The 20,746-nt window shown below is 40.9% G+C and overlaps 1 protein-coding gene across 1 annotated transcript in view; it reads right to left on the bottom strand.

Moving 5' to 3' along the window:
* Positions 1-2,478: 2,478 nt before the first annotated feature.
* The window catches only part of LOC120559012 (neural cell adhesion molecule L1-like protein), a 54,264-nt gene continuing 35,996 nt past the window's right edge, over positions 2,479-20,746 (bottom strand). Inside the window, exons 21-29 of the mRNA XM_039800437.1 lie at positions 19,905-20,109; positions 19,044-19,166; positions 17,062-17,244; positions 11,636-11,812; positions 10,897-11,010; positions 10,410-10,571; positions 9,916-10,047; positions 8,670-8,742; positions 2,479-3,805 (exon numbers count right to left, since the gene is read on the bottom strand). Of these exons, the coding sequence (XP_039656371.1) occupies positions 3,598-3,805; positions 8,670-8,742; positions 9,916-10,047; positions 10,410-10,571; positions 10,897-11,010; positions 11,636-11,812; positions 17,062-17,244; positions 19,044-19,166; positions 19,905-20,109 (1,377 nt within the window). The 3' untranslated portion in view covers positions 2,479-3,597. The remainder of the gene's footprint in view (positions 3,806-8,669; positions 8,743-9,915; positions 10,048-10,409; positions 10,572-10,896; positions 11,011-11,635; positions 11,813-17,061; positions 17,245-19,043; positions 19,167-19,904; positions 20,110-20,746) is intronic.

The following is a 20,746-nucleotide window of genomic DNA, read 5'->3' as shown; positions in this document are numbered from 1 at the left end:
GCTGGCATTTGAGAGTGTCTGGGCTTGCATCTAAAGCAGTTTACCAGGGAAATAATAGTCCTCTAAAAGGATTCTCTTTATGCAGAATCATCCCATTCCATTTGCATTCTAGTGAGACAAATTTAATTTTAGCAGAAGGTGAGTTTAGCACTATGTTGAGATGACAAAAGAATGAGCAGGAGTGGAAAGAGCGCGCCTGAGACTTACATTAGATGGTAGTTCTTCCGGGAGTTACTGTGCTTGGGAGAATTTTATTTCAGATATTGATGCATTTAGATTTTTTTAAAGTGAAATCAATAGTAGTTACAGGTTAGGAAGATGAGCGCGTCTAGATGTTGATATCCCCGCGCGACGGCTGTCTGCTTTGGCTTTCATAAAAAAAAGTAAGCCCGGGTGTTCATCCCCACATCCACTTACAAAAATGCAGACGAAGAGTAAAAGCAATTGCATGGAATATGCAAGATAAAACACTGTCATTCAGGTCAAGGTCATGAGCCGTCTTTCTGAGCTGCTTTTCTTCATCTGCAAAGTTGCTGTAGCAGGTTAAAGAGCCTCCAGTCAAATAACCTTCAATATGCAACCCCTCTTTTCTCCAGCCACCCTTAACCTTCTTTCTGTGGTAAAGTGCTCAAATTTTGTCCTTGAGAGCATGCGTGTGTTGCTCTCAATAGGCCCGACAAACTGTTTGTTTGACGCTTTGTCTTTGAGAAAGCGGGAGCTGTGACATTGGTTTAACTCTTGATGCCGATTCCTCTGCAAATGCATCCCTTCAAAAGCAGCCAAAGAGAAGAAGGTCCATAGGTCTTCCATTCCAGGAACATCTCCGGAAACACCCGTCACACTCTCTCTCCCCCTCTCGGTGAACCTGACGGTGTTCATTATTGATGAGATCTTCATGGCCATAGTGTTACCTTCTTCTTTACTGGGTAGCTACAGCGTAAACTCCATACAGTATCTCGCACCTTGAGAAAATATAAATCTTCCCTGCGTGCTACGGTGTCCTGTCCTTGCAGCGTCTTCAGTTGGTATAAGGTTGATGCAACGCCGACGAGTAGTCACAGTCCATGGTTACTGGGCTGAACTCACAGTATGTGTAAGTATGCTATTGATTTCCTCCCAGCAGGCAATTTCCAGGGTACTAAATATCAGCTCCGATCAAAGTGACTGAAATGGAGTGAGCTCGAATCTATGAGTTTGTGTGCAAGTGTGCAGCGATAACATAAGCAAAACACCACGCAAAACAAGGCTGTTCCATTTAACATGGATCCAAGTGATGTAAATGCTCGTTCCAAAACAGGGCTAATATATATGACTTTTATGAAAGGGTCACCTGCACGTCCTCAAGAAAGATTTAGCGGAGCAAAAAGGCTGCTTGTGTGACACTTGGGGGAGGGGGGGGGGGTTTGACGGGAGTAATCTTTTGTTGTTGTTTAGAGGTTTTAACGTTCCACAGAGAAAGCAATTTTAAAACGGATGAGGGCGTAATCCCCAACAATACAGGGATTATGTCTTTAAATGACCTTTATCTTGCCATGAGGCATTGAGTGCTTTTCAACTCCACTATCCCAAGACTGGTTTGATTACGGCTACAATGCCTAGCCTATTTATAATCACCAGGCTATAGACAGACTATACAGCTGCAGGGAGACTGCATTCAAAATGGAAGATAAGGGCCTCCAATTTATCTTAGAGATAGGCAATAAATCCATTGACAAAAGTGAGCGGAAGCTGATATGAAGTAAAATAAGCATTTTATAATGGTTTTGTCCTTTAAGAAATGCTCAGACTCTGACTGAGATTTCTTCCTGCCTTTGAATGCATGATAAATTGAAATGTTTCATTTCACTTAGTTGTTCACTTTTGGTTTGGTTTGGAATTTTGGGACAAACAAATATGGTAAATAAGGGGGAAAAAAAAATCTTCCTTTTGAACCTCTGAGCTTTTTTTTTATGGAAAGGCTCAAAAGTAATGGAGTGAATCAGAGGGTTAGTTGAGCGGTTTTAGAAGCTCCCACCAAATGATGGATGAGTCGATCATCATCTTTGTTAGTTGGGATTTCTGCCTCATCAAAGGTGCTATATTTTCCCCTGAGAAATTGAAGGGGAGAGCTGCTTTGTTTCAGATAACTGGAGCAATGGGACCTGGCTCCAATTATCTAAACCAAGTAATGGATAACAGATTGACTTCAATGTTGACTATACTCTATATTTAATAGCTTAACTTTCTTGTACCGTTTACTGTGTGAAAGGCTTTTTGTCTTCAATATCTTCAAAGCAACAACAAAATGCAGTTTGGTTGTTAAAGTTTCTCGGGTTTGCATTTCTATAGACCAAATGTCCTCTTACTTAAATATGAAATACAATATGCTATGTGGTTTGACAAAGTTAAACATCTAAGAATCTTCTTTGTTTTTAAAGAGGGCTTTGTATTTTAAAAGAGCCTAGTGGTGAATCTTTAAACATAAAAAATAAGCCTTGATAGCCAATGAAACATTTATTACTTAGTAGCTGGCATCGCTGCTGTATTCGGCATGGTTACATCTGTTTAAGGAAGATTGTTGAATTGGACAAATTTCAACTTTACTTACAGTACATCCTTGATGAATATTTTAGCAACATTCACTATACATGTGAGGATTCATTGCATGTATTGCGACAAACTGCTTTAGTTTCAAAACCTCCTCTTCATTACTGGGGCCTTAAAGTGAATGCTCACCAATTAAGAGTTTAGATAAGTTGTTTAAATACATGTATTCATATTTCCAAGTCTTCAGTGATAAATGCAGCAATACACTTATCACTTTGACCGTCTTGCTAAATAACTTATATATCCTTGATGTAATTCCCTCAACTAACCAGGGGCATGGTTGGTTGGGCGAATTACAGCAAAGGAATTTGATACTTAAATTTGTTCTTGTGTTAATGTTATTTGTTTTAGTTAATGTTCTTATGTTTACGTTGTTGTCTCCTGATTGATAAAGCAATAAAAAAAGTTCCAAAATAGGTTTGGTATAATGATATAAAATGTATCTTCAGCATGTTGATAATAAACAAACTATCAACTTTCACACTTTTGCATATCAACATGCATATTAACAAAAGTCAGAAACATAAAATTACATACATAAAATAGACAGTAATGGACAGAAAATGACTACAGCAGATATTGATTCCACTGTGTGTTAAATGAATGAACACAGGCTGTACATGCATATGTATTTGTACTGCATGTGTCTCATCCACTGTAAAAAAAATACATACTGTACTGGACATTTTCATTGTTCAATATACACAGCTTAAGATCATGGTTTATAGATACAAAAACACTTTATTTTCATTAATAAAATCTTGAAAAAATCAAATGATACAGGTCATTCTCTTACAGTATGTACAAAGACTTACATGGTTTGATATGTATGGTGGGTTTATTCTTTCCTTTCCAGTCCCTGGGCAAAACTTCTGCACATTTGAGTCATTTTTATTTCCCCATATTTGACTATTCAAGTTATATGTAATGCCAGTGAAGCTAAATTTTAACCAGTATCTTGAAAAGAGTTTGAAAAGATTTGAAGCAGACCGTTTTATCTGGAAGTAGGTTTTATGCAGTGACTGGTCTGGGTCCACTAGGCTCACTAACAGAGCCTCTGTGCTTGCGTCCGGAATATTCTCCAATAAATGAACCATCCTCATTGAATTCTCTTCCACCATCGGCATAGTCAACCAGGCTGTCTCTGCTGATGCTGTCCCCCAACGCGTCATTCAGGGAACGCGAGCTACTGCCCTTCAGTGGCTTCTCTTCGCTGTCACTGCCATCAACAACAACAGAGAGGGATGGTCAGGGTCTGTGGTGCACTGCATATGTTCACAAGCAACGCTCATGGCACTAAGAGGCTGACACACAAGCACACATACACAATATCATGTATAACCACACATAAACACCAGCATAAAGAGCCTGTACAGTACTATTAAATGATAGCCTTCACAAACACACACACACACACATGCACGCAGAAACGCATGCACGCACAAACACACGCACACACACACACAAACGCTCCAAGTCACAAAGCGAGTTCTTGTGGTTTCAGTACATCACTACGGGTGGTAGGCAGGGGTGGATGCGGCGGCTGCACAGCAGGAAAGGGAGCAGAAGGGAGGGGGGAAGGCTTGCTACAATCACTTCACTAATTGCTAATTGCCAAGGCTTCAAGACCAAAGGCAATTTCAAATCTCTTTAGAACCAGCGATGGAAATTGCCAGAGTGCAGTTAGAAAGAAGACAAGTGGGAGGTTTGTGTGTGTGTGTGTGTGTGTGTGTGTGTGTGTGTGTGGTGGGGGGGCTTAGATTGAGAAAAGGGAGAAAGGGGGAAGAGGTGGAGCATATGCAATCCCAGACAAACAGCCTGTCATTCCTGGTATTCCCGAGGGGCCCACACGCGGACCGAGGAGATTAGATGCCAATTTAAGGCTGGGCAAGTGGCCAACTCGCAGGTGTCTCACTATAAGATGCAGGGTCACCTCAAAACACTGAGGATATTTTCCCTCCCTGTCCTCTTTTCTAATTCTCTAAACCATCCATGTTTGGTAACACCTCTCTTTTCTCTCTCTCTCTCTCTCTCTCTCTCTCTCATTTAGTAGTCATAACACAGAGCGTCTGCGTTCAGAGACAACACTCAGGTGGCTGGTATATGATAGTGCCATTTGAGGCATACTGTAGTTGACACCTATGTCAAATACACGATTAACATTTTAAGAAGCGTTTCAGAGCAGAGACATGGTTCAAGCTACGATTACAAATCGGGTCTCCTTCACAGGGATTTTTAATAACCAATCTTATCTATCCTATTTCATGAGGCCCTTTACCATGCAAGCCACATATGGTCCACATTTCAACTCTTATCAAACCTTCTTTCTCTGACGACTCTCGCGCTGAAGATAAGTGGCCGTTATCTAAGAGCAGTGGAATGCCATAGCCGCCGCAGCACGCCCACAGTGACTTTGAATACAGTGATAAAAATGAGGCTGAGGGCTTTTGAGCCACAGCTCTCATTCAGGACCTTGGTGAGGATCCAGCTCAGTCTCAGCTGTTGCTGTGAAAAGGCTTTCCTTGAGCCTCACAAACAGGTGAGAGATGGAGGCACATCACCAGACAGAAGGTAATTCAATTTGTCTTGCCATTGACCCACGTCGACTTGGTTTGGGGGCAGCACAGAAACGTCAGGTGGAAGGAGGATTTCTTTCCCCCCTCTTTGAACCTGAAGTTGTATTTATTTTAGTTTGAAGGGGTCTAAAGGAAAACCTCTCTGCTGCCATCTCCCTAATTGCACATGGAAATGAAGATGAGAGCTAAGATGAGAAAAAAGGAGGAGCAGGGGTAAAAATAAAAATTACAGATAAATTAGCTGTAGACAAAATTGCATCACACTGTTGGCTAACAGCTATGACACCTGCTGTTCTTGCAGTGGACAGAGGGCCAAGGCGGCAGAGGGCTTTCTCCAAAGAGAAATAATTTGAAGCAAAATTACCACTTGTCAGCTCCCCAGACACGTGACATACCAATAGGTGGCCTATTGCCGTCAGAGATTCAAAGAGCACAAGAGAGCCTTAAATGCAGCTCTTAAGCCAGGAGAACAACATCATAGTAAGGCTAAGGGCACTCTGGGGGGGAAGTATTCAGAACAGCCTCATGAAACCAACCATGAGAGGCATCCTAAGTAGGTTGCTGCCAAACATCTGCATCAGTTTACAAACTCACATTAGCATACATGTAGCTTCTTCTGCCTCATGCACTCCAATGTGAACTTGGTATCAGAGCTACAATCGAAAGTATATCAATTAATTTGGACAGCAGAATTGTGTGCTTTCCTGGGTCTTCCATCAGTGTTATAACTCACAGAAATGCTTAAAGTGTGTTTGAAAGCCACTTTAGCATCAGCTCGGCAATCATTGAGTCATTGGTATCGATCAACACCCTCTCCATTTACAAAAATATAGTAGTTTTAATTTATGGGACAGTAAAAACGTACTTATTACATCTTTAAGCTATATACAGTAATCTATAAAAAGAGCTGCATTCTTTTCTGTTCAACAGAATTATAGTCTTGGCAAGAATCACAGAAGTGCAATTGGCAGCAACCACACATTTGTGAGTAATCATGTTCTAAATAATATGATGACGAGCAGAATCAAAGCAGACAGAAGAGGCCATTTTAGGTGATTTCTGTTGCGTGTGCACAAACAAACACGCCACTGTCACACAGTTGCTGCAGTGCTGTCAAGCAAAATAGGATTCAGCCGGTTTCCCTAAACTGTCACTGTAGCAGCAAAACAATGCAAACAATTGGAATTCAACAGCTATTATAAAGTACAACAGCTGTCTGCTTCGGGCTTTAAGGCCCCATTTTTCCACCCATTTGCCATGCTTACTTTCTGCCCATTTAATTGAATGTAAGACACATTAGAGGTACTTAAAACATAACCTTAATAGGTTTAGTAGGCAGCTGATATAAGAGTTTAAAATGTTTAATAACATTACAGCTGTTGTCTAAGAACAGTCACACTTCCCTCAATCTTTTTGTTCAATCCTACCATTCACTTCAAGCAAAGTCCATGCAACCACTGAAAGTACAAGTTTACTGTTTTGGTGTGAGCTTCAGCACTCCAGGAAACACAACATGGACAATAAAGTTAGTAAGTAATTAACTAAACTTACATGTCAAAGTTCACCTTTGGTCAGTTTTGACCTACGAATTGGTGTCATGGTTGGCCACTAGCCTGTTTTGTACAATATTACTGTATTGGCCTGAATGTAAGGCAATATTGTTCTAAGGGTTAGGTGTTAAAGGTCCCATGGCATGAAAGTTTCACTTTATGAGGTTTTTTAATATTAATATGTGTTCCCCCAGCCTGCCTATGGTCCACCAGTGGCTAGAAATGGCGATAGGTGTAAACTGAGCCCTGGGTATCCTGCTCTGCCTTTGAGAAAACGAAAGCTCAGACGGGCCGATCTGGAATCTGCTCCTTACGAGGTCAAAAGGAGCAAGGTTACCTCCCCTTTTTCGGCTTTGCCCGCCCAGAGAATTTGGCTCACCCATGAGAGAGAGACATCATGGCTTTCTAACAAGCAAAGTGGCAGTTGGTCAAGGCCACACCCCCACCCTCCACCTTGCCCCCCCTCTCTCCTCCTCAACAGCTACAGACGCAGAAATGGCACATACTAAGGAAAGCTCATTGTGGGACTGGCTCTAGCGGCTGTAATTCTGCACCAAGGCTGAATTTCGGGAAAGAGATTTCAGATACAGTATTAGGGGACCAATAAGGTGTATATAAAAGCATCCACAGATCACCATGTCATGGGACCTTTAAAGCTATAGTGCGTAGTTTCTGTGTCCCTCATGAGGAATTGTAAATAATGACAACAACTCTGCCGTTGCATCCACATGACACAAGCCTTCCGTGATTGCGCACCACCCCCACCCCTCCTCCAAGCAGTCGCTTGTAGCCAAGGAGGACATGGAGGATTAAAAAAAGACCTGATGCACTCGAGTTTCTGTGGTTGAAAGTCGCCGGATGACACCAATTTCTGAACATAGCCATACTGAGAAACACAGAGAGTTGTGTAGAACGGATAGTCTAATTAGCTTTGTATCAACTCCTTTGGCAATGGATTAATTGTAACGGACGTTCATTCTTATAAAAAAAAGTTACGCACTAAAGCTTTAAGTGGGGGTTGTATCATAATACAGGGCTAGACAATTACATATTTGTGGCTATGTTTTGTGATGTTTATCTCTGTCTGTCCTAAACATCAGACATTTTACATCAGACATTATCTAAATGCAAAAAAATACTAACAGCCAGAGAAAATCATTTTGACTGCTTCCAAGAGCCTGAGAGTGTGTGTGTGTACACAAACACGTGTTCATTATGCTTTAATTTTCATGTTTCACTTTTATAAACATATGCAAGCATTGTGTGCTGAATTAGTTACGTTTATATTATATCTGACATAATGTGTGTGTACAGCACCATGTATTGGCTTTTCTTTCTTTTTTGTTTTCTCTTGCCTCTTAAGGTAATGTAAGTAGTGTCCTGTACGCCCATGTGGGCCAATGTTCATTCATTCATACATGTAGTATATGTACTGTATACACATGCAGACGCACACACAGTAACACACAAAATAAGCTAAAGCCAAGCTGACTCACACACACACACACACACACACACACACACACACACACACACACACACACACACACACACACACACACACACACACACACACACACACACACACACTGTGATCGGAATCTGACAACTAAATAAAAGCACATATTTCCAACTAAAGGGGAGCAAAGCACATGTTTTTGTTCCCCACTACTCCTAACTACACCGTGTGATTACCTAGCCCATTAAATGATGAGAACAATGGCTTCTAGGTTGATCCTGGTAAAGCCCATGAATGCATGGTTTGCTTTTGGGATGGGAGAGAAAAACATTACTGTGACACATGACAAATGACTTTCTCAGGCAGAATATATTTAACATATGGTTGTTAGATTAATATTGCTCCAATGCAATGCGTTTCAAGGAGATAAAAAAGTGGCATTTCCTTAGCACACTTTGGCACTGCAGCTCTCCTCTGCAAAGCAGGAGTACAGCTCACCTGTATTCACAGAAGGTGTCATCATTCATCCCTTGTGACTCTACGTCAGGGTGGAGGTCCTCCTTCTCTTTCACTGCAGGGGGAGCAGGACAGACATTTTAGTACCATTGTGAAAGAGCAGCACTTTCATCCATGGATGTAATTACAAATGATGTGTGGCAGGATTGTGTCTTTAACATTTCCAAATGGAAACAGTAGCATCCGCCTCTGTTAGTTTTAATCGACCTCAGTGATTTTTGTCAGACGATTCTCGGCAACAAGAGCAACAGAAAACTCAACATTAATGCATAGATGTACAGGAATAAATGATCTGAAATATCACTTGTGTGTATAAGAGTTGAAATTTAAAAGTAAGAACTGAAAAGTCTGCACACTGAAAGCCTCACTTCTGTGCTACACAGCAGCTACACAGCAGCTCTTTGTGTAAATATGCCTTAAAAAATACCAGTTGCTTTCAAGAGAGACAAAACAAGGGTTCCATGAGAAGTGTTGTATGAGCAAAGGAGGGAATCCAAAGAAGCTGATGAAAAATTCAGTGCTTCATGTCTAAAGCTACAGGCAAAGAGGTGGAGTGGTGGGGAGAAGACGAGAAAGCAGGTTAAGAGGAGAGAAACTGAGTGAGGAGACACGTCACAGGTAGGTACCAATGTGAGAATGAATTTGGCTCTGATACAAGACAGCACAAAAGTGCAGGAGAAGGTCTTCACAGGTGAGGGGTGGAGAGGTGTGGAACAAAGCCAGCAGGTTCCCACTCGTCTGGCTTGACAAGGTAAGTAATCAGAGGTACAGGGCCAAGCAATGTTTTTGACAATGCAGTAAAGCCTACGGTAGCTGCATGCGTCTTGTGGACAGTTCATTTGGGGTTAATGATGTGGGGCTTGGCAGGATTGGCATGCGTCATTGTTCAACATGCATGCATAATGCATTTCCAAACGGGGTTGGTGTGGTGGGGGGTCAGGGTTGAGGCCCAATGCACATTTTCATTCTTTTAGGAGGTCAACCAAAATTCTATCAAAAGTCAAATCAAAGCGCCGTCCGGTAAAACTGTTGATGTTTAAAGATTTTAGAGATAATTAAATTGCTTATAACCAAGTCAGACTGATATTGGCTACGTGTATGCATGTCATGAGTTGAATTTTGGTTCGCTTCCTGAAGCTAGACGACAAGGGGACCCAACCCTGGTCAAAGGCTAACTGACCTTTTTCCATGGAGAACATGTCTCGTCGCTGGGTCGGCGGCGGCGTACCTGCATACTTGCCACCTTTGTTTCTCCGCACAAAGCAGGCCATGAGTGTGACAAGGGTGAGGAGCGCCACGGCACACATGGTCCCAATGAACCAGCCCTGGGTCGAAAAGTCGCTCTGCTGACCTGCTGCGCCTGCGAACAAAAACAGCAAAGAGACACACGCTACTTCACATGCTGGTCTATTTGAGTATGATAGTCCCCTCAAGCGCTCCTCATACAACTTTATCTTTGACTGGAAACAGAAAAACATGATGGATTCTAGTTTGAGAGGATGTTCTCATGTCGTATTTGACTCACATTCCCTTCAGCTAAAACACTCTCTCTCTTCTGAAAGAACATTAGACAGGAAAAAAATAAATGATGCAAGAAGAGTAAATAAACTCACATTTACCACAGTCAATATCAATTTTTCAGTGATATCCTTGTATTGTTATGGCAGGTCAGAGTTCCAATCACTAAACTCTATTGACTGTGCCGCCTTTCTCTTCTCTCACCTTTGACTCGAGTCTCGATAACGTCTTCAAAAATGCTAGCGTTATCGAGCAGGCTCTTGGCCATGAGGCGCACGGTGTACATCGTCCCAGGTTTGAGCCCATCAATTACGTGGAAACTTTGAGAAGTGTTTACAGCCTCTGAAATCCGCCAGTTACCATCACCTACACAGCCAAGCACAAGGAGCGCACAAGCAGCAAGTCTGTATTAGCATTAATGCGATCGAAAAAGAAGATAGGATGAGCTATTGCCAATTAATAAATAGTTCTTAAGTTATGAAATGTATTTGTTGGACTAAATATAACTTTAAATACATCTGCATACATTTTGAAGCAATCATGGGAAATTATGGAAGTAGCCATGTAGATGCTAGGCTTATAATATACTTTTAGATGTTTATATAAAAGCTTCTCAGTTGTACATACACATGATGCACACTAACATTCCTATCTAATGTTTAGCAAGACAGGGACAGGAAAAGTAGCTTACGGTTATTCATATAAGCCACATAAAGCTCAGAGTCCTGCTGCTCTTCTCTGGCAGTCCAGCTGATTTTGGCAAAGGTGTCACTCACATAAGAGCTTATGTTCAACAGGGCTGGAACTGATAAGGAGAGAAGAAATAGTAGGAGGAAAATAAGGAGGAGAGGAAAACACAGACAGGCACAGAGAAAAGGAGAAAGAAGGCAAGAAAAGAGGATTAGCAGAGGCAAATAGGTTCCCCTGCAGTTTGAGAACAGTGCAGCTAGCAGAAACCCTTCAAGATGACAGTTCAAACGGGAATGCTGGGCCCCAGACTTAATTGAGTGGAGCTGGATTTTGGCTCATAAAGGGTAGATATAGAGATCGTGGGCGGGAGTGACATCTAGTCTTCACTCTCTCTTAAGCAAAGCTGGCATTTCCTGACGCCTCCCCCACCATGAGCGAATATCAGAAAAGAATGAAACGACTCCCTGTCTCTAATCCCATTGTTAGTTTAAAGTTGAAGGTACATCAAGATGAGATCACAGGGATATCATTTGCTGTACATGTGGAGGGGAGAACAAAAAAAAAGGAAAAAAAAGGGAAAAAAAAAAAAAAAAAAAAAACCAGGAAAACTTGATAAATGGAAGTAACTGCGCAAGAACAGCGCAACTGATAGTAAACACACCGTAACTGCACAAGGGTTCGGGTCTACATAACTAATCTGAATTGCAAATTTTAATTGCAATTGTCACATCATGACAAACCTGTACAACTACATGTATAAAGGACAAACCTTACTGATGCCACAGCCAGATACACCAACACACCTACAACCATGTCTATCTCTACCACTACTTCTAAGTTAGCGAGCTGCAGCGGCTGCAGCAGGCAGTGATACATACTGCTCTGAACAGGGGCCACAGCTGGAGTCGGGGACAAATCTTCAGAGGGATAAAAAGAAAATGAAATACAGCAGAAGATTACAGATATATGGAAAGCCAGCTTTAAGGTTTATAGACCTGGCACAAACACAAACACACACACACACACACACACACACAGACACACACAGGTTTGTGGTACTATCTTTGTGGGGACCCGTCATTGACATAATGCATTCCATAGCCCCTTACCCTAACCTTAACCATCACAACTAAATGCCTAACCTTAACCCTTACCCTCACCCTAACCATAACCTAATTCGAACCCTAATCCTTCAACCAAGTCTTAACCCTCAACCTTAACAGCCCTTTAAACTTGTGGGGTCCACCATTTTGGCCCCACAAAGCTGTCGGGACCCCACAACTATACTGGACTCCCGGTTTTTGGACCCCACGAATATAGTTAAACAAGCCCACACACACACACACACACACACACACACACACACACACACAAATATGTGGGCGGTGCATCCTCACAAGTCCAACCACACAATGTCTGCACAAGTGATCTGTTTGTTCGTGGTGTTTTTGATTTGGTGACTGGTGGGAAAGCTGCACCACCAGAGGGTACTATGGAGACAAAAGATTGTCTTCGCAAATGACTGTGCTTACTAATTCTAAGCAGGAATTGAGTATGTAGTGTATTTCATGACAAATGCAGTACACTCTATTGATGTCAGTTGATTGGTTGTCATGTTGGTAGAAAAAGTACCCCACAAAGTAATGTATAAAAACACTCAAAACATAAAAAAATAAAATAACCCAGGAATATATTGGAGGTTCAGGGATCTTTGCATTTTTTTTTCAATTTAGCATTTTGTTCACCAAAATTCCAAATTTGTAACTGTCAAGTTCTGAAATCAGATTGGATCGGATATCCACCGGCACACACGTATCATTCCTTAAACCTGCAGTAACTGGGTTATGTTTTACCACCTGGGGGCAGCTACTGGGTCTATTTGCCATTTGGTGCTGAGTAGATAGTATACTGAGTGTTTTGAGAGCTTTTTCACTCAAAAACAGCTCCCTGCTTTGGGTGGAAAAGCATGTGAGGGGTGAGAGTGATATACAACAGTAAAGTTGCAGGCCAGACAACGAAGAGCTGAAACTTGCTATAAAGCGCCACAAAGAGGAATGTAGCTGCAGATTCAGGTGGTAATGATCCATTTTTATATTGTCCCAGTGTTTGTTTATTTCATTGTTATTCCAAAAATATTGAGCAGCTTTAAATTAATTGCTTGCATACTGACTGCCAAACAGTATAATGTGCGGTTTATAGTATTCATATATGCACTTTAACACATAAAGACAAGTGATTATTAAATAACTATTGATTTTTGATTATTTTTTGTCACTTAGTTAGATTTTTCTTTTTTTTTCACAATGTTGGTGTCTGATTAACTGAGTTGGTATAATCCACACTCCTATACACTGACAGACTCTTCTGCTCTGATTGCTGAATCCTGAAATGACTGCAGGGAAGATGGATCAGCTCTTGACTATTGTGTTTCTAACTAAACAAACATTAAGTCCAAGCCATTAGCAAATACATGTAGGCTTTGTCAGCGATAACAACTTGGTAGTTCAAATGCAGGGAGCAAATAATTCAATCTCTGGAGGAGCTGGTTATTTTTGTGTGACTTAAGAGGTATATGCTCCTCTGTGTTTTTTGTCAAGTATTCAGTCCGCTTTATCTCTTTTGCTTTATCTCATGAGACCCGATGGAGAAAAATAGATATTTGTTCTCTGTCTGCCACACTCTTCTGCTATGGCTATTTGCTGTTCTCTATCAGTTTTTCCTGCTTTCTCACAGATGCTTCACCCCATCCTTCTGTGTTTTTTTTTCCTGTCTCTCACTTCAGCCACTCTCTTTTCATTACAAGCTTTTCAAACATAGACACAAGGACACACATCTGCTGATACCTCTATGGCTGTTTTTTGTTCTGGTGTGTCACGCTGTCCAGATAATGTTAAAGCTACTGTTGTAAATGGCGATAAGCATTAAAAGCTTCTTCAGTCACAAAGGTGAAATCTAAAAGAAGCACTTCATAGACTGGGCTCACTTACTCACATGCATTCATTTTTTTTCAGTGTCACTCCATCACTCCCCATCAACGAATCTAAATCATTGTGCCCCTGCTCCGTGTAATTGGCATCCATAAATCTGCTCTGCTGCATTGTGACTAGCATGCCCTGAGGATGGCGCTCCGAAACAGAACCATTTTATCCCCCCACCGAGCCGCTACTCAGCCACATTTACAAACAATGCATCTAATGGCTCTCAGGCTGGACATCCACAAGATGCAGAGCCTCTCAAAGGAAATATAAAACCAGAGAGGAATGAATAACTTTTATTAAAACATTTAGAGATAGTGGAAACATATTTGTCTCATGCGTTCATATTTTCTGGCTTGCCGAGTAATGGATGGGGAAGTTTTCCAGGAACTTTGAACCGTTGGGAAATTCTAGCACACATTTTCACCGTTTATAGTGAGGGCTGAAATAAACACCTGCCAAAAGCAGCTAAACTTAATGGTGTTAGGTAATGTTTTCAATGTATAAGCCAGGTTGTCTGAATTAAGTGTTAATAAAGAGCTAAACTAAAACAGACAGAATCTGCATTGCTTTGATTTATGAAAGACACAAATTAAAGTTACAATGTGTGCAGAATTTGAACATTTTTGGCTTTGACACACCCTAGTGGTAGAATGCATATGCAGACAGCAAGACATACAGCAGACTGCACCAATTTGGATCAGGATTGTCTTATCCTTCTACAAAAACAAAAATAAAAGAAGAAGAAAACCCATTAGAATTATTAACATGATGCTGTAATCACATCTGACACATATTCGCTTTAATCTATTAATGTTTTAACAAAGAGGGATTGGCATGTAGTGGCTTAAAGCTGAAAGAGTATCTTTTTACTGTTCAGAATAGGATCAGAGAAGCTCGAGCAGAGGTTTTGTTCTCTGAACTTATCAGCTCATTAATTCTCTCAGCGAGACCGAGCCTGTGACTGAAATGGATGACACCCTGAACAACAACCTGATAAACAGTCAAGGTCATTAAAGGGCTGTGTGACAACGTGATTGATCAATTCTATTTGAGTACTAAAGAGATTGTGTAGAGCCAATGACAGGAAATGCAGAAAAGCTGAACTGGAGGTCCATGTTCATTTATAAAGAGCCCATAACTACCATATGCACTGAGAGCCTGTTTTTCAGTGGGAGTTCCCCAGGATTGCTCTATATGATAGATCAGCTGTTAAAACATGTACCAACCTGTGATATTCACCATCCAGACTTGGCTGCAAAAAGTGAGATATTTGATAATTTGCTAAAAACCCTGAACTGTAAGGTCCTAATTAGTTACAGGCACAAACCTCCCTCAAGTTATCTTTAAATCATCAGATTTATGAAATTAAACAATATTCTGGAGAAGTCCCAGTCAGATTTTAGGACAAACCAAAGCACATAGATACAATGGATCTAAATGTCAAGTTGCACAACACTGGCATTACGGTCAAAAATTTCTTTCTGATGTTGTTTTAAATTTGTTTTGTGCATACATCACTGGGAGGAATTTTTACATCTTGACAGCTATTTGGAAGAAACACTTCTTTTGTTGTAGCACTGGGAAGCTGCTTTGATCATGTGCTTCTCACTTTTCATGCCTCCTTTAGGTGATGTCTTCAGAGTGTCTAATGTCTATTTCCACAGCTTTGCAGATAACATATGGTCATACATTTCAGTAAAGCCAAATTAAGAAACTGCCTTTATCTCACTCACATCCACAAACAAAAACTAGATTAAAAAATGATGGCTCAAAAAACTCCTACTAGGCCTCAATGCTAAAGTGATGCACTTTCCAAGAATCTCTGGTTCCCCAGATCGAATCAGAAGTCATTCTCCTGTTTCTTTAAATCCAAGCAAAGCTTTAAATCGCATGTCAGAGAGTGGCCAAAATAGCATTCTTTCATCTAATCAAGTTTATGTATAAGCCAACATCTCAGACAATGTGAGAAATATTGCAGGCACTCCTACGCTAGCAAGATGCCACAAAGCTTATTCATGCTTTCATCTCAAGCAGAATATTGCTACTTTTCACTGGTCTTCTTTAAAAGGGTATTTAGAGGATAAAAATGATTCACAATTCTGCTGCTAGACTTCAAAACAAAACTATAAAGAAGAAGCACAGCACTCCAGTTATAGATGGGCTACACTGGCTCCCGGTATCTTTTAGAAAATATGAAAAAGAAAGTCCTCTAGTTTTTATATAAAGATTTAAATGGCTCAGTACCAGCCTAAACTGCAGAATCCTTGTTGTTTTATGCGACTTCAGGTTCACTTGAATCCTCTGCTGCTGCGGTTTGTTAGATGTTCACAGCTATTGTCATATGAAAACTGGAGATGCACCTTTTTATATGCTAACTGTAGAAAAGCATTTGCAAGGATATTAGGGAAACAATCTGAGCATTGTCAAGCAACAGCTTGAAAGATAATATAGTTATTTCAGTTAGTTCTCTATTAATCCTGATGTTATGCTGTGCTTATTCCATTGTTACATTAGTGATGTTACTTTGAGTTTGTTTTCGCTCAACCATTTTCTTGTTTCTTTCCTCATTGTCTCTCCTTATTGTGAAGCACTTTTAAGCCTTTTTTGTGTTAAGGATGTAATTGAAATAGTTTATTATCATTTCAAGAACACTGTTTTGACAAGTGAAATTCATCCAATGAGGCAGGATTATGTGACAGAGAACTAATGCAAAGACCAATTGTTTACATCAGATGAACAAAAAAAATCCTTACTTTATTCAGTGTGGCCCGAGATCCAAAAACACTGGTCCTATAATTCCCACAATGCAGTTCAATTGAGTCTTTTCATTTGACCATCCATGCCTTGTAAACATCCAATACATTACGTAACACAAAATGAAGTTTCCAAACCCAGATAACTCTAATGACATCATCAGGGTTATTTTCTCAGACTTGATAAACTGTCCTCCAGAGCCACAGAAGACATGATATAACTGCTTTCAAAAGCCTGATTAGTACTTCCTGTAATATAAGTTAATTTATGGTACAATCAATCATTACTATAAATATCTCAGCATCGTATAAATTATTGCAAACCATGTCAGTAGTATGTTTCAAAAGGTGGTGGGGCTTTCATACCCAAACCAATGCATATTATATCTTATGAGCCACCTTACCACGACAGAGACACTGATATCATCCACTCACGTGCTTGAGCAACGGTGCTGCTCTCCTGAGCCAGCGCAGGTCCACAACCTGCTCGAGTGCAGGCACTGAGGTGGAAGCGGTAGAGTCTGCCCTCCTCTAAGCCCTGAAGCTGCCACTGGGTGGTGTCAGCCTCAGTGATGTTCTTCTCCTGGGAATCAACCACCTCCAGTGTGGTCTCATTAACTATAGAGGAAGGAGAAAGATGTCAGGTCAGTTTACGAGGCACAAGTGAGCCTACGACGGATACACGCAGAAAACGTCATCGCCGTTGGTTCACGTTGTATGTTAATGGAACACAACTATAATGATGGTTAATGGTAGAGAGAGGGGGGGAGATGAAGAGATGTCATGCTAGCTCATGCAGAAAGTGAATGTAGCAGATACATGTCGTGACAGGTGAGCTGAAGAGGAATACATTATGAAGAAAGGGGTAGTGGAGATGAAAGGAGGAGATAAAGAGCTCAAGAGGACCTGGGGGGAGGAGGGGGTGAGTGGCAAGGGTGAGAAGAGGAGGAGGAGAGAGGGAAGAAGAAATACAGGAGATATGATGAAGGAAAAACTGAAAAAAAACATTGGTGTAAAAGAAAGAAAACATTACAGTACAGGTGGAAAAAACAGAAGGCATACAGAAAGACAAAAGAAAAAAAATTAAACATAAGGCAGAAGCAGTAAAAAGGAAACCAGAGGAGTAGCAATCACAAGCAGCATAATATATCCCCAAACTTGCATTATAGATCAAAGTACAGTGTGTGCAGACTGAAGAAAGCAACACACTTTTCCTGAAACCCCCCATGTTAATGTCATTACTGTGCCAATGCTGAAATGCAGGTGAGAACTGAATATGTGCCAAGCCCATGCTGCCACTTCGGAAAGTTTGTTTGCAGCACAGAAAACTGGATATTTCATGTGTTTGTGAACACCATCAGAAATATTCACTGACTAATTACACAGCGCATTCATGACTCAACTGCGTGTGCAGACTATGCATATACTGTAATATGACATAAAATGGAATCATAGAATTAACAGAAAACTAAATTTAAAATATGCTAGAGTTACATGGTAAATCAATTCAACAACAACAACAACAAAAATACAGACTGCATTGTGTGGGAATATATGTGTAAAGTCTGACATCTGATATGGGAAAAGCAGAAAGCAGAGGGGGACAGAGTGTATTGAAAAGCTGGCCAGACTCCATGGGTGCTGGTGGAGGCGGCAAAGGGCTGTCTCTGCCTTCACATTTATACACAAAAGATTTCAGAAATGTCAGCCAACAAGAGTTTAGGCTTTGAAAACAGAGAGGGCATAAAGAAAAGCCCCTCACTCAGTTGTTCAACCTAAATGTTCTCCAGCATAAAGGTGGGTTGTTGTTTTCTTGCAAGATAAAATACTTCTAAGTGATAAATGCCAAAAAAATTTGACAAGGGGTACAAACAGCATTGACTTAAATGATCCTTTTGGAAGAGAACCTGCAGTCCGTGAGGATACGAGATAAGGAACACTCAGGGAAACTGTCAAACCACAATGTGAAGATGCCTTGACAATCAGGCTGTTGCAGAGCATTGTGGAGCGGTCAGTGTTAAACAGTGCAACCTAGTGTTTGGTATTATAACACAAGAGAGGAGGAGAGGAGAGGAGAGGAGAGGGAGAGGAGAGGAGAGGAGAGGAGAGGGAGAGGAGAGGAGAGGAGAGGAGAGGCGTATAGATGATAGTGTGTGTAGTAGGTTTTCAACCTGTAGACTCAAAGATAAACAGTTGTATCTCAGATCCACCCACTCCACACTTCCTCCCCTCCGACCTGATCTTATCTCACCTACACACACTGCAGCCACACTTCGCCCACAGCGCCTCACACAACAGACAAAGCACTGCACTAGAGCAATGAGAATTCTATTAATGAAAAACCTCACATAGGGCCAAAGGTCTACATCGTTTAAGTCAGTGAGTAATTAGTCAAACAAGAATGTGTGTGTACATACTGAGGTGGTACTGCAGGAGATAACCAGTGAGGATGCCGTTTGTCTCCAGCGGTGGGCCCCATACCAGCAAAATGGAGTCTTTCTGGGCGTTGGAGGCAGTCAGGATGGGCAATTGCGCAGGAACTATGAAAATGACAGTAATGCTAATGCTCCTACTGTATAGACATGTTTCTCTTGCAGCTTGTTATTTATTTGGTGGTGGTTCAACATTAAATCAAAGTGCTGGTTTGTTGTAGTGTTAAAAAAAAAAAATTTCAGTGATGTCCAAATAAGTTAAGATTTCTCTCTCTCATGTCAAGAATATTTTGATTTTTGATATATCGTCTGTGCTTTAAGCTTTCTTTTCCCTTTTGTTGAACAGATAAAAAACACATCATGTAACATTTGACAGTTTGCCTTTTCTAAGCAGCTTTGTCATTTCACAAGGTTGTAACGTTGAGCAGCCTTTAGAAAAACTAAACTTTGACAACTTCTTCTTTATCTCCTGGTCTTAAAGATAGCATTGTATTGTAGCTATAATTTATTATTCATAATATATATCAGTGTCACTGGAGGTTTTCAAGTGTCCGCATCACTCTGGTGTAAGTTGCATACTGGACCATGATTGATTTTCAAACTAGTTGTGATGCCACAATTCATATTTGTAGGTACAAAGGTATGCTGCAACATGAAGCTCAAACCTCCAGGTGAAGTAACTTATTTTGTAAGGGACTTTAATGTAAATGAAATGTGTGCTTTTGTTAAAATGCCTCGTTGCCCAAGTTAAATGGCATTACTGTATTGTTCTGCAAGCTTGAGCATATAGTTTTTGTGTATTTAGCACAATCATTTTTTGTGTGTTGTATGTTTGCGTCACCTCACCTCCCTCTGGAGTGTTGAAGGTGACCGGGTCACTGTTGGGCCCATTGCCCTTCTTGTTGAAAACATTGACAGTGAGCCTGTACTCAGAGAAAGGTTTGAGGCCCGGTACGATAGCATGAGTCCTCTTCCCAGGAAAAGACAGGGTCTGGCTCTCATCTAAAATCTTGTTGGGATTCAGCAAACTCCGTTTCCTCGACCAGTGAACCTGCAAAAGGGAAGTAATGGATAACGGTGATAAGGAACAAGTCTGAACAGAGACCACAGATAGGAGGGAGGGAAGAGAAAGACAGAACGGTGAAATAAAAAATGTTGAGGAGCAGCAATTAATTGCTGGTTTCCCATTTAATGAGGCAGAAATCTGAAATCAGACATTATATGAACTGTGAATCAGAGAGGCACCTTTTGTTACCAATCACCTCAAGTGATGGTGTGTGACAGAGTAGCTAACTGACACAATCCTGTTGTCATTGTCATTCTGTTAACCTCTGTAACACCCATATACTTTAAATGACAACACCTACACAGGTGACACAGTGAAGTTAAAGCTTAAGTGCGTAACTTTTTGATATTAATGAACATGTGTTACATTCAAGTCATTGCCAAATGAGTTGCTACAAAGCTAATTAAGACTATCAGCTCCACACAATGCTCTCTGTATTTCTCAGTATGGCTATGTTCAGAAGATTGTGATGTCTCGTGACTTTCCTGCGCAGAAGCTCGAGTGAAGATAATTACCTCTTCTGCAGAGTCCATTATGTTTTTTTAATCCTCCGTGTCCTTCTTGGCTATTTGCAACTGCGTGGAGGAGGGGGGGAGGGGACGTGCGCGACCACGGAAGGCTG

Source organism: Perca fluviatilis, chromosome 5 (genome assembly GCF_010015445.1).
Source record: "Perca fluviatilis chromosome 5, GENO_Pfluv_1.0, whole genome shotgun sequence".
In the NCBI taxonomy this organism is placed as follows: Eukaryota; Metazoa; Chordata; class Actinopteri; order Perciformes; family Percidae; genus Perca; species Perca fluviatilis.
Note: the sequence above shows the minus strand (reverse complement) of the source record. Positions and strands in the feature narration are given on the sequence as shown.